This window comes from Cryptomeria japonica, chromosome 11 (genome assembly GCF_030272615.1).
Source record: "Cryptomeria japonica chromosome 11, Sugi_1.0, whole genome shotgun sequence".
NCBI lineage: Eukaryota > Viridiplantae > Streptophyta > Pinopsida > Cupressales > Cupressaceae > Cryptomeria > Cryptomeria japonica.
The window spans coordinates 237,165,976-237,179,572 of NC_081415.1; the positions used below are offsets into that span (position 1 = coordinate 237,165,976).

Sequence of the window (13,597 nt, forward strand, 5' to 3'; positions counted from 1 at the left end):
GCACGTTTGTCTCCTAATGCCAGGTCAACAAATGAAGAAGGTTCATAACCATACAGAGCTTTGAAGGGTGGCATGCCTATCGACATGTGATAGGTGGTGTTGTAACAATGTTCACCCAAATGTAACCAGTGAACCCAAGCCTTCTGTTGAGCTGAGACGTAGTTCCTAAGATAACCCTCCAGCCATTTGTTCATAATCTTGGTTTGTCCGTCTGTCTGCAGATGGTAGCTCGTGTTGGGTTACAACTCGGTTCCTGCCAACCGAAATAACTCCATCCAGAAGGTACTCAGAAAACGGCTATCCCTGTCACTGACTATGTTGCGCGGTAGACCATGTAAGCGGAACACCTCATGGAAGAACAACTCGGCCACTTGAACTGCTTGGTATCCTATGGGGATGGCAAAAAAATGTGCATACTTGATCAAGCCGTCAACTATGACAAAAATGCAATCCTTTCCTTGCACTTTGGGGAGCCCAGTAATGAAATCCATCGAGATGCTATCCCATTTTTGGTCGGGGATTGGCAGTGGTTGCAGCAGTCCGGCCAGTAGGGTGTGCTCATATTTGTTCTGCTGACAGGTGGAGCATTCCCGCACATACTGCAGGACGTCGTTCTTAAGCCCCTTCCAGGAAAACCTTTCTCGGATCTGTCTGTAGGTTTTCAAGTATCCCAGGTGTCCAGCCAAGGGAGAGTCGTGCATTTCCTTCAGAATCTTTTCCTTCATCTTGGACTCAAGTACCAAATAAAGTATGTCCTTGTAGTAAATGATGTCGTCAACCACCTTGTATCGGTCATCTTGCACTTGACCATCCATCAGTTCGCAGGAAAAAGTATTTTTGGAGTATTCAACCAACAGGTGTTCCTTCCAATCCGCCGAAATTTGGGATAAAGAACATATGGCAAGCCTTCTTGACATGGCATCAACTACCACGTTATTCTTTCCCTTCACATATTCAATGTCGAAATCAAATGCTTGGACTTTGCTCACCCACTTTTGTTGTCGTTCATTTAGATCCCTCTGCTCCAAGAAATATCGCAAGCTGTTGTGGTTTGTCCGCGCAACAAACTTTGCCCCAACGAGGTACTGTCGAAACTTCATCAGTGCGTGCATGATCGCGAGCATCTCCTTGTCGTAGATGGAGTACAACTGCTCAGCTCCCGAGAGCTTCCGACTCTCGAATGCAATGGGGTGATGGTCTTGCATCAACAGCGCTCCAATGCCTTCCCCCGAGGCATTGCACTCCAGGATGAAAGGGCGAGTGAAGTCTGGTAGTGCTAGAACCGGACACGTACTCATAACTTCTTTTAATTTGTCGAAGGTCTGTTGTGCTTGCACATTCCAATGGAAGGATCCTTTCTTTGTCAGATTTGTCAATGGTGCACCAAGTTGTGAAAATCCTTTCACAAACCTCCTATAATAACTGCACAATCCAAAATATCCACGCAGCTCCGAGAGAGTCTTGGGTGGAAGCCAATCCAAAATTGCCTGAATCTTCTCCTGGTGAACTTGTACCCCCTGGGCGCTGATGACATGACCCAAGTACAGGACCTCGGTCATTCCAAATTCACATTTGGACCTTTTGGCATACAATGATTGCGATTTCATAATCCCCAATACTTCATCCAAATGTCCCAGAAGTTCCTCCCAGGTCTTGTTGTAGATGACTATATCATCGAAGAACACCAGTAGGAACTTATGTAGTTGTTTGTTGAAGATGTGGTTCATGCATGACTGAAAAGTGGCCGGAGCATTGGTTAATCCAAACGGCATGACCAAGAACTCATAGTGTCCGTAATGGCAACGAAAAGTTGTCTTTTCCACATCTTGCTTCCTCATATGGATCTAATGGTACCCGGAGCGGAGATCAATTTTGGAGAAATAGACTGCGCCATGTAGTTCGTCCAACAGCTCATCGATCCTCGGAATGGGGTATCTATTCTTGATAGTCTTCTTGTTCAGTGCACGGTAGTCAACACACATTCTGAGAGTTCCGTCCTTCTTCACTAGTACCACCGAGGATGCAAAGGGGCTAGAGTTGGGCCGGATCCATCCTTTATCGAGGAGTTCCTGGATCGTTTTCTCTATCTCTTCTTTGAACCTTTTCGGGTGGTGGTAGGGTGTGGTGATAATGGGTTTTGGTCCTTCCTCCAACTCGATGGTGTGCTCGAACCCTCGATGTGGGGGTATACCAGGTGGAATGTCAGCGAAGACCAAACTATGCTTATCCAGAACCAACTGAAGTTCCTCATCCTGGTAGTAAGTCGGATACTCTTTCACAGGTTTTGTTGAGATCAAGCAATGTGCTGCCCAGACTACTTCATCATGTCGGAAGATGGCTTCCATCCGTTTGGCGTAAATCTCCCTCGGGCCGCCATTCGACATTCTTTTGAGAACCACCTTCCTACCATCCACCTCGAATGAGAACTCCATCCTTTTGAAGCTCTGTGTGTACTGGTCAAGGGTCTCCATCCATTGAATGCCCAATATGACATCCGTGTCATCCAGATCTACTACAAAGAAATCGTCAATCACCGTGTAATTTCCCATGGTGATTCTTAGTTGCCGAACCAAGTGAGTGCATGATAGGAGATTGCCTCCTACCACCTTGACATCGAACCCTTCATGCCCCTTTGTACACAAACCCATTCAGGTGACAAGTGATGAGTTTATGAAGTTGAGCGAGGCCCCACTGTCGAGCATAACCAAGACTTGTTGCCCTTGGAGTGTACCACATACCCTAAATACACTGCACCTTGGGGTACCCGCCAATGTGGCAATGACTCCTCCCCTCTGAACCAACGTGGAAATTCTCTCGGCTAGGCTGGTTTCCTCAGCAGATTCTTCCCTTGGTGGTTCACTTTCTTCAAGCTCCTCTTCTCCATCGAACATTACTTCAATATAGTGAATCTTTCCTTTGCCCAAACATCGGTGTCCTGGTTCCCATGGCTCCTTGTAGGTGAAACAAAGCTTCTTCGTTCTAAGTTCTTGTTTTGTGGCTTCATCAAGAAATGACCTCTTCAGAAAGGGTTTATTATCCTTCTCCTTTGGAATGAAAGGTGGTTTGGTATGTGCAAAATTTCTAGAAGAGGAAGATGTTGCCATGTTACGGGCCTTTTTGATTGCTTCCGTGAGCATGCTGGGGTTGAACCCTTTTACCCAACCTTTCAGAGGTTCCATCAATCCGTCCATGAACAAGACCACCAATCTAAGCTCTGAGATGTCTGTTACCAACATAGTTTTAAAACTCGTGGACTCGCCACGGACTCGCGAGTCCATGGGAGCCACGAGTCGACTTGCCAAGGACTCGCGAGGCGAATCTTGGCGAGTCCATATGAAGGACTCGCGAGTCCATATGCAAGGACTCGCGCGAGTCTTTTGCATGGACTCGCAAGTCTTTCAGATGTACTCGCGTGACCCAGAAAAAAAGCCATGCAAGCTTTAAAATTGAGTTTAACATGTGAAAAAATTTGGTCTCTCTGTCAGGATTCATGTATGGAATATAACATTTAAGTATAAGAAAAACATTTCCTTATATCTTTCTTCTTTCTTATACTTTAAGTTATATTCCATATATACTGTCAGGATGTTTGAGAGTGGTTTCGGACCTCCATGAGTTATAATGCAAAATCTAGTTTTTGGAGGATTCTTCAATTTTCCAGACTTAGTCAAATTTCAGGATCCTTTGGCGATGCCCCTTGACCCCAACTTGGGGGCACTGCCCCCAAACCCCCGTCGAAAAATATAGGGGGAAATTGCGCAGATGGAAGTAGGGAAAATTTAACCTCTGAGTCTGATTAGGCTCCATATAAAAGCATAATTAGCATTGAAGAAATCTTGGTATTATACATTTTAGAGTTGAAAGTTTGAAACTATGAGTATGTGACGTGTAATGTTTCAATTATGGCTCTTATGTTCTCTAAATGCATTAATTTCTTTATGTTTTTTTTGTAAAACTACGGTTTTTTTTTTTGCCGAGTCCTTGCCGAGTCTTTCACGAGTCTGAGTCCGAGTCCAAATTTTTGGTTTGCTGAGTCCGTGGCGAGTCCAAGTTTTTCAACTATGGTTACCAACATGGACAGTCTCTGGAACTCTGTGATGTAATTGTCCACTGGTCCCGACTGTTTTAGTTGCGCCAGCTCCTTGAAATTGAGTTCTAGATCCTTCCCGTCAAACCAATCTATGAGCTTCTCCATGAAGTCAGCATAGGAAGTTATCTGGTCATCGCCGAGAGTGACCATTCCATGATGCCACCATTCGTGCGCGACTCCTTCCAGTTGAAGTGCCGCAAACTTGATAGCTTCATCTTTAGACATGGGGTTGAGTTGGAAGTAGGTATCTTCTTTTTGAACCCAAGCTCGTGCCGAGGTTACTCTGGTCCCATAAAAGGATGACAAGTTGATCTTGCCAACATTCCGCTTGCTGTCATTGTTATAGTGTCCATAATAGCCCCGACCTCTGTCACTCGAGTATTTCATCTGAAGCTCAGCATAATCCTTGAAGGATATGTACCCCTCGAGATTTGCATCCCTCCAATCTTGGTTAAACTGTGCTTGCAACTCCTGAAAGGTGTGTTCATGTTCCTCGCATGGCGCTTTTGATTTTTGAGGAAAAGTCGGCATCAACGGCCGTGAATGTGAGCGTTGGACGTTTGACCTTCCAGTGACCGACTCATTGCCATGCCCTTTTTGTTCCCCATTCGTCTTTGCCAAGGCCAATTGTCGTAAGGTTTCCTCCATGATTTGTTGTTGTTGCTCCCCTCTGGTTATGATGTCGTTGAGCTGAGCTTGGCTTCTGATTAGCTCCCTTAATAGTGCCATGACTTCTCTTGCAGGATCCTGTGGTTCCCCCGTTCGGTCGACCGAACGGTACCTCCTTCTAGTGTACACTTGCATCCACTACACGACAGGCTGGCAAGATCATAGGCTCTGATACCACTATAAGGTTCCCTAACCGTACTAGCAAGGGAGGCAAGGGTGTACGGTAGTGTTTGGTGCAGAGACCGTACGGTGGTTTAAGGCAAGGTCGTACGATGTTGGGCAGAGGTCGTACGGTGGATGCTGGATGGGCGTACGGTAGTGGGCCGTACGGTGGGTGTTGGATGGGGTGTACGGTATTGGGCCGTATGGTGGGTGCTGGGGTGTACGGTAGTGGGCCATACGGTGGGTATTGGATGGGTGTACAGTAGTGCGTCATACTGTAGGTGAATGCGTGCCAAGTTCCGCCCTCGAGCCCTTCAGACACTTAATCAATTCGAAGTTGTATTGAGTAGTGGAATGAATTACTATTATTCCAAGCACAAGAGACTTAGGTGTAGATGATGAATACTCGCACATGCACAGGAAATTATATTGATAATGATCGCACAACAAATTACACAAACTCGGAACAGAAACAAAATAGGGTGAGGAGAACTCCCACCGAAACTGCAGATGCCAAGTAGGGAGGATCTCTCACCTCCGAAATGACAGACAAGCAAGCTGCACTCCAACTGGAATTCGCACATACAAAGAAAAATACCAAATTCGCATACCTATGACAAAGACTAACTCGGCCATATATATGGGCTCCGGGAAACTTCCCGAAGGGTTACAAACGAGCTGACACAACCAACCAAGACTTGCCTAAACTAATTAAATAAAAGAGCCCGAAAGATTTGTTATTAAATTTGGGGCCTTACAATAAAGTAATTAAATTTATTATTTAATTATATCCAAAACATCACAGAGTATCCTCAGGAATTTCCAGCACACCCTCTTGTTGATGATCAAGAGGCGGCTCGACTACTGAAATAGGAACGACTCGACTGCTGAAATAGGAACAACATTCTGAGGAGACTCTTCCACTATTATGCCAGGAGGAGAAAGAGGTGTCTCAATGGAAACTGAGGAAGGAATCTCATGAGGTGAGTCCGAAGCTAGAGACTTAGGAGCATCATCAGATTGCTGTCCTTCTGGAGGATTGTCAGGATCAATCACATAAACATGAAACCGGGACTTTTCCTTTCCATGAACTGTCACCTCCTCAGGAGGAAGCACTATTTCCGGACTAACCCGCAATTTGATCCTGGTGCCTGAAGATGATGCACCTTCCTTATTGTCAATCTGAATCTCAGACTTACATCCAAGAGGTCCCGTAGAGTCATCTTATTTTCCAACCTTGATTTTGATGAGTTTAACACCATTACATTTAAGCCAAGTGTTGGTGTTGGCAAGAATAGGCTGAAACCTTTCAAGAATGGAAGTGCACTCTTTGTGTGACCATTGGATTAAAGGAAGTGGAGCTTCCTCAACCCTTTGTGAAATATATTCTAGATCAAGCACATGACCATCATCAATCATTCCTTGTGGAATGTCCACCAGGTTCAGATCAATAACCTGCTCAACGGTAAGCCTGCAGTAGTCCATCTTGAGAACCTCCATTTCTGTACGGAGATCTACCTAGACATCCTCAATACGATGCACGTGGACGAAGGACTTTTTGATCTTTTCTTTCATACCCCAATAATCAAAATCTGCCCTGGACTTAAACCTTTTGAGTTTAATCTCTTGCATCTCAGTCTCCATAGCTTTGGATTTGACGGATGTGACAAGAGAATACCGGCCAATTTTCAATGGGTTTGTTGTAGAAATCCCCATTCCGACCTTATGTCTAATAGACTGATGAGCATGTACAGCCATGAACTGTTTTCCCAACTCCATAAGAATGATTTTATCAGTCGGGTATCTAGGGAGCATGTATGGCTGCCCACTATAGCATCCGACTCTCATATAGGTAAAGGTCGGGAATTGAAGAAACAAGCACCCATACTCATTCACTCTTTCCCATGCCTCAACTGACACCCTTCTGTTCTTTAGAGTCTTGTCAAACTGGCACATGAAGTAACCAAAGAATGCATCTTGAACTCTTTTGAAATGTAATCTGTTGGGTCTCAAAGGCAGTTGATCATAATATTCCCATACAGATATAAGCGAGCGGTCACCCTAGGTAGAAATACCAGGGAAATGTCTAAGTGACACTGCCAAATGCACTAAGTATGAATTCATGTAGAAAGTCATGGTGGTAGGGACTGTTGCAAGTTGTTCCAATAAAGCATCACTGATAATCTCTCCCCATGATATATGATGGGATTGCGTTATGAACATGGCAAACTGATACATCCAGGGTTCAAAAACATTGGAGTGTTCAAAACCCATCATCCTGCTAAGGAGAGTTATGATGTCTCCAATTTCCCACTTAAAGTCGCAGCGTTACAACTTAGCCCACCTTGAGAAGGCGGCTCGTGGCTCATGAATCCACCTGTTAATATGACGTTTGCAGTCCTTTTCCCTCTTGACATAGTGCTCGGCTGCACTATCCTTTGAAATTTCCATATAAACAGGTGCTGGTGGTATTCTGAAGACTTTCTCAATTGTATCTGCATCAAGACGGATTATTGCCTCATCATCATCATTTTTAATGGTTCTTGTCTCTTTGTCAAAGCGATGGTCGCAAGCGAGAACAAATTCAGGTTCTACGGCAGCCACTGGAAAAGAGGATGCATGATGGATGTGGTTTTCCAACAACCTCTGCATATTACTATCTTGCAGATCCTCCACTCTCTTGATAGATTTTGACATGTCCACATGCCCTATCTCCGTATCTTTTATGCGATCCAAAGGAGAGGAAACTTGCGAAGGTGAAACTTCATTCTAATACTTGTCATATTTATACTTCATCTTCTTTGGAATAGGAGAGGATGGTAAATCTGACATTGAAGGACAACCTGGTATACTGCGATGAAGACTTAAAAGTGTTAAGGCAACATCATAATCAGCTACAACTAACATTTTTCCTTCTTCAAATGGGAAGAACTCCAACCCTTACATGAAATTTTATGATTTTTTCCATATGCAGACCCTTATCCAGCAAGGAGGCTAAAAATATGAAAATTCTTATCTTATTGGCTTGTTTTGGGTTCCCCATTACAATGAATAATTTTAACCATGAAGTCAACTTGTAAGATCAAGTAAAAATGCCTGCGATAATTTAGTGTGGACTATAAACCCAATAATTTAACCTAAGATTAATATCTAGAATCTAATCTATGTTTCTGAAGTTTTAAATTACTTGATGTCAGCTCGCTAATGGAGGAAAAACCAAAGGGAGTAGTCTTTTGTGTTCATATTTTAAATGCTTCCCATTGTCCCATTAAGATAACTAGAAACTTCTTGTTCAACTAATTGTTGCACAGCATACTCAACATGTTGCAATCATAAATTATGCCCTAAAAATAGGAAAAGATAATATAAACATGTGTAAGTAATATAAGACAATAATTGGATATCTTGGCATTCGAAAATTTGACAACTGGATTTTTGCATTATCACAAACAAGTAAACAACTATTGGAGAATGCCTTTGCATTGAAATAACTGGTCCTAAACGAATCCCCAGCCATTCCTGCGATTAATGACTCTAATAAAAGGAAATAAATGTAAAATATGGTTTAAGATAAATTCACTACCTGTTGTGCAAGAGCTCCATGAGTGGGAGGTGATCCAAAAAATTTAATTCCTCGACATAGATTATTGCTTCCTTGCTTGCAAAATGAGCACATGTTACAAGGGATGCCAGGCTCCAATGCAACACGATCACCAATTACTAAATTCTTAACAAGTTTACCAGTTTCTACCACAATACCAGCACTTTCATGGCCAAGCACCATAGGCTCTTTCAATGCAATGCGGGAGTTTCTCATATGCTGTTCACATAGATCAAAGCACTTACATCATTTTTCTTAAATATTAGCAAATTTTGCAAGACATTATTACTAGAAATATTTTCCTGATTACTGAAATAAATTTTCATTTATGATAACTGACTGATGCACAATTGGTAATATATGGAAATGTGTTCAAAATATTAACAGAAAAGAGCTCCAATATTGTATACATTTCTCAAGGGGATGATTTCCATAGCTTGAATAAGAAAACACAAGTTTGAAAAACCCATTGCTTTTTTTGTATTTGAATTTGGAGATGTTATCTCATATCTTAAGACAAAAGTCCATTAAAAAATGGAAAGAAAGACTGTGTAAAGATCAGTCTTAGGCATATAAAGAGATTTTTGATGATCAGATTTGTATATTCAGAAAGGTTGATCAGACTGGTGTTGCAGATTTATGACAGTACTTGCAGCAGACTGGTGAAATAATTTTGTCAGAAGTTGGTGCCTTTTGTGAGTGAAGTTGGTACTTCGTTTCTTATAGGTTGGTGCCTACTTTTATCAAGTGGGAGTTGGTGCTTCCAGTGGGTTGGTGCTCACAAATTCAGGGGTTGGTGCCTCTAGTAGGTTAAGGCCTACAATCATTGTAAAAGACACTTATATAGCTATTTGCATTATTATCGTGGTTTTCACCTGCATTGGGTTTCCATGTAAAAAACTTGTGTTCTTATGTGTTTTTACTTGCATATGTTCTTGAATAAATTTTGAAGTAAAGTGAATTAAGAGGAAAGAATTAATTGATTAATATACTGATTCACCTAACCCCCCCCCCCCCCCCTCTCAGTATATTTGAGTGCTTTTCAAATTTTATATCAGATTTCAGCAAAGATATTTATAGTAGGACTACTCACCAAAAACTCAGCGAGTTTTCGAAAACTCGCAAATTTTTGGTGATTACTCAATGAGTCCATATTAAAACTCGGCCGTGCTGCTACATATGGTTAAAACGTCAAAAAATAAGCTCATTTCATCATTCTCAGTTTCCTGATTTGCTGCTAAGGGGAAAAGCACCCTCCCAAGGATTTCCAATCTGATATCCATCAATTTTTGTTGATTATAAGAGGATTTGAAGTGGTTTTCAAAGCAAAATCAGATTCCCAGGCATGTTTTTTTATTTTTTTTCCTATGTTTTTTTAAAACATTTTATTTCTTTTTTGTTGCATCTAGATGAATAGAAAATCATTCCTAAGTAGTCTAAATTGATTTAGAGTCATATGAACAAGATTTAACACCATTTTTAACAATTTTTATTGATTTTTCACTTTTTTTTCAAGAATCTCTAGTTTTTCAAAAAAATTCAAACCCTAACATTTTATTTTTTATTTTTTTAACTAATTTAGATAGTTTGATAATTTTTTTAACTAAAATATTAACTTTGTCTTTTCACTTTGTACGTGTAGGTTAACAATTAATCATTAATTTATAATGGCAAATACTGTTGGTTCAGCTTCAGCTTCAGGGTCTACCCCATCAATAGATGCATGTCCATCTAGATATGTAGGCACTCATCCTAAAGTTTCTAGAGATAGGGCTTGGAAAGATGCCTTTGAAGGACTAAAACCTAGGTCAGTGATATGCATTAAATGTGAAAGAGTATTTCATGGAGGCATAAACCACCTCAAATACCACCTTGCAGGCATCGAGAAGCATGATGCTAGGGTATGTTTTGGGGCCACAAAAAAAATAAAAAGACATTAATGCCATACTTGCAACTGGGGAAGAGAAAAAGTTGCAAAGGGAGAGGGCAAAACTAGCCATGAGAGCAACCACAGTTGAATCTCAAGGTACTTCAATTGACCTTGAAGATTTAGAAGAAGCACTTCAGGCATAGTGGGCTCTCATCGTGGCCCACATATCCACAAACCCAGCACCACCTCGGCCACCACTTCTGCTTCTTCTAGTAGAGCACCTGTTGCATCACCATCAACACCACAATCTATAAGTAATTATTTTGTGCCCAAGAACACACCTAGAGCACAACCATCATTAGAGACAATTGGATGGAATAGGAAGGTGCATGAGAAAACAGACATTGCATGTGTCGATTTTTGGTACATCAACAACATCCCCTTCAATGTGGCGAGCAATCCTTATTGGCTTAATTTGGTTACCGCATTGACAGTTTCAAGAAAAGGATACAAGGCCCCTTCTCGCAAGGACTTGGGTAAGAGGTTAGTAAATTAGTCCACTTGATTTCATTTTTAAATGTTTTTCTTGTTTTTTAAATCAAATTTGTGTACTACAACCTAATTTCACTTTGTACTTGTAGGTTGCTCACAAATGCAGCTGATAGGGCAAAAGAAGTGGTGGAGGACCAAACAAAATAATGGAAAAAATATGGCTGCACTATTCTTTCCAATGGGTGGACAAATGGCAAAAAGCACACCATAATTAATTTTTTGGTTACTTGCAAGAACAATGTGGTATTCTTGAAATCGGTGGATGCATCCAACAAGGTGAAAAATGCTGAAACTTTGGCTCTAATGTTGGAGCAAATTGTCATGGAGGTGGGAGTTGACAATGTAGTGCAAATAATCACAGATAATGCAGCAGCATATGTGGCAGCAGGTAAAATCCTCCAAGATGCCTAGGCACCCCACTCTTTTTTGGACACGTTGCACAGCACATGGCCTTGACCTTCTTTTGGAGGACATAGGAAAAATTCATTGGGTGACACCAATTGTAAAAGATGCAAGGAGGATAACAAAATATATTTACAATCACCCTTGGGTTCTTCACTTAATGAGAGAGCACACCCAAGGGAAAGAATTAGTAAGAGCGGGTGTCACAAGGGTTGCAACGATTTTCTTAACGTTGCAAAACATTTTTGGTGCTTTGACAACTTTGAAACAAATATTTGTGAGTCAAGCATGGGTAGACTCACCTGATTGAAAGAAGCCTGAAGGAGAGGGTGTTGCATGCATAGTCTTCGACAACCTATTTGCACAAAGAGTTGCAGAAATTGTGAAGGTAACTTCAAAACTTGAATATTTTATCATTCTTGATTCAAGTCTCTCATTATTAATTTGTAACTTCAATAATTAATCTTTTTGTAATTTGTATTTTTCATTTGTAGGTGTCGGAGCCCTTGGTTAGAGTTCTCCACTTGGTAGATGGGGATCAAACCCCAATGGGCTATGTTTATGAGGCCAAGGATAGGGCCAAGGAGTCTATCAACAATTACTACAAGGGGGATAGACCCAAATTTGATTACATCTGGGAAATTATTGATAAGAGGTGGAACAATCAACTCCACCAACCCATTCATGCAGCAGGGTACTACCTCAACCCTTGTTTTAAGTTTGAGGATTCTTACTCAAATCCCAATGGAGAGGTCATGGAGGACCTCACTACATGTATTCAGAGGATGATACCTGAGGTTGAGGTGAGAGACCTCGTTGTGGCCGAACTACAAGATTATGAGGAAGCAAGGGGTAAGCTATTCTCTCATAGCTGGCCAAGAGAGGAAGAACCACTCAACCCCCAAGTATAATATTTGGAGTCTAAAGTAATTGATAATTTGATAAAATATGTTTTCACCTTCCACTTTTCTTTCTAACTTTTCAATATTTTATTTTGCACATGCTTGGTGGCAAAGTTGGTGTGGAAATACACCAAATCTCAAAAAATTTGCCCTCATAATCTTATGTCAGCCTTGTAGTTCATCCAGTTGTGAGCGGAATTGGAGCTTGTTCGAGGCCATCCACACAAAGAAGAGGAGCAAGTTAGCTCAAAAACGCCTCAATGACATTGTCTTTGTGCAATATAATCTTCAGTTGCATATAAGGAAGGTAGAGGAAGCACCAGCTGGTCCAATTGATTTGGATGATATAGATCCTTACAATGATTGGACATCCCAGGAGCAGCCTCCATTGCTTATTGAGGATGACATCTATGATTTGGAGAGGCAAGCTATGGAGCAGGAGGGGTGGATTTGGATTCACACTGGATGACATTGAGGAGGATGAGGATGATGAGGAGTCATTGCCAGTGCCAAGAGCAACTAGAGGCAGATCTACAACCAAGATGGAGTTCAAGCCACCGCCTAAGCCAGTCATATCGAGCGAGGAGGCACCACCACAGTAGACTTCTAGGACTAGACCCTCTAGTTCTACCTCTCCCCTAGTTTTTACTAAAGCTAGGAAGAGGAAGATGTAATTGTATTGATATATTTACTTTAAGTTTTACAAAAACTATTTACTATTTTGCTTCCAGCCATCATCATTCCTCATGAGGATGCGATTTTGTACCCACTTTGCATTTAAATCAATTAAATATATCTAGACCCAGCTTGTTTCTTTTGTGTACTCATTTATTGACACATTGGATGCATCTCCTCATTGAATTTTGCAAAAAAAATGCATTTCTAATTAAATTTAAGCAATTTTTTTAAGTTCCCGAGTTTTTCACCGAGGTTTTGCCAAGTTTTCACCAAGTTTTTTTTTTCGAGCCTTGGCGAGTAGTTCAACTATGATTTATGCTATATGGAAGACATTACTTAGGTATTTTTGTACTACCAGTTAGAAGAGTTTGCAGCTATGTTTTAGGTTTTGAGGTAGCTAGTACATATGATGAATGAAGGAGAAGTTTGCATAGTTGTTGGACAGTTGTGACCAGCTATGAAGTTAATATCAGTAGCTACATCTTCATTGGCCTTGCTTCACATTCTGGGTAATTGTTTATGTGTTTTTCAGTTACACACCAATTGTTTGATGAAATGTCTTCTTTCATAATGATGGATAACTATTTGAAATAATACTTAGATTTAGTCATTGAAATGAAATAATTGCTTTCCTCTCATATTGTAATAAACTAGATAGTTTACTGCCAATA

General features: G+C 41.2%; 1 protein-coding gene across 2 annotated transcripts in view; it reads right to left on the minus strand.

Moving 5' to 3' along the window:
• The window catches only part of LOC131064005 (L-idonate 5-dehydrogenase), a 310,247-nt gene that overhangs the window by 157,265 nt on the left and 139,385 nt on the right, over positions 1 to 13,597 (minus strand). For both annotated transcript variants that reach the window (XM_057998016.2, XM_057998015.2), the window contains exon 3: positions 8,505 to 8,741. In XM_057998016.2, the coding sequence (XP_057853999.2) occupies positions 8,505 to 8,741 (237 nt within the window). The remainder of the gene's footprint in view (positions 1 to 8,504; positions 8,742 to 13,597) is intronic.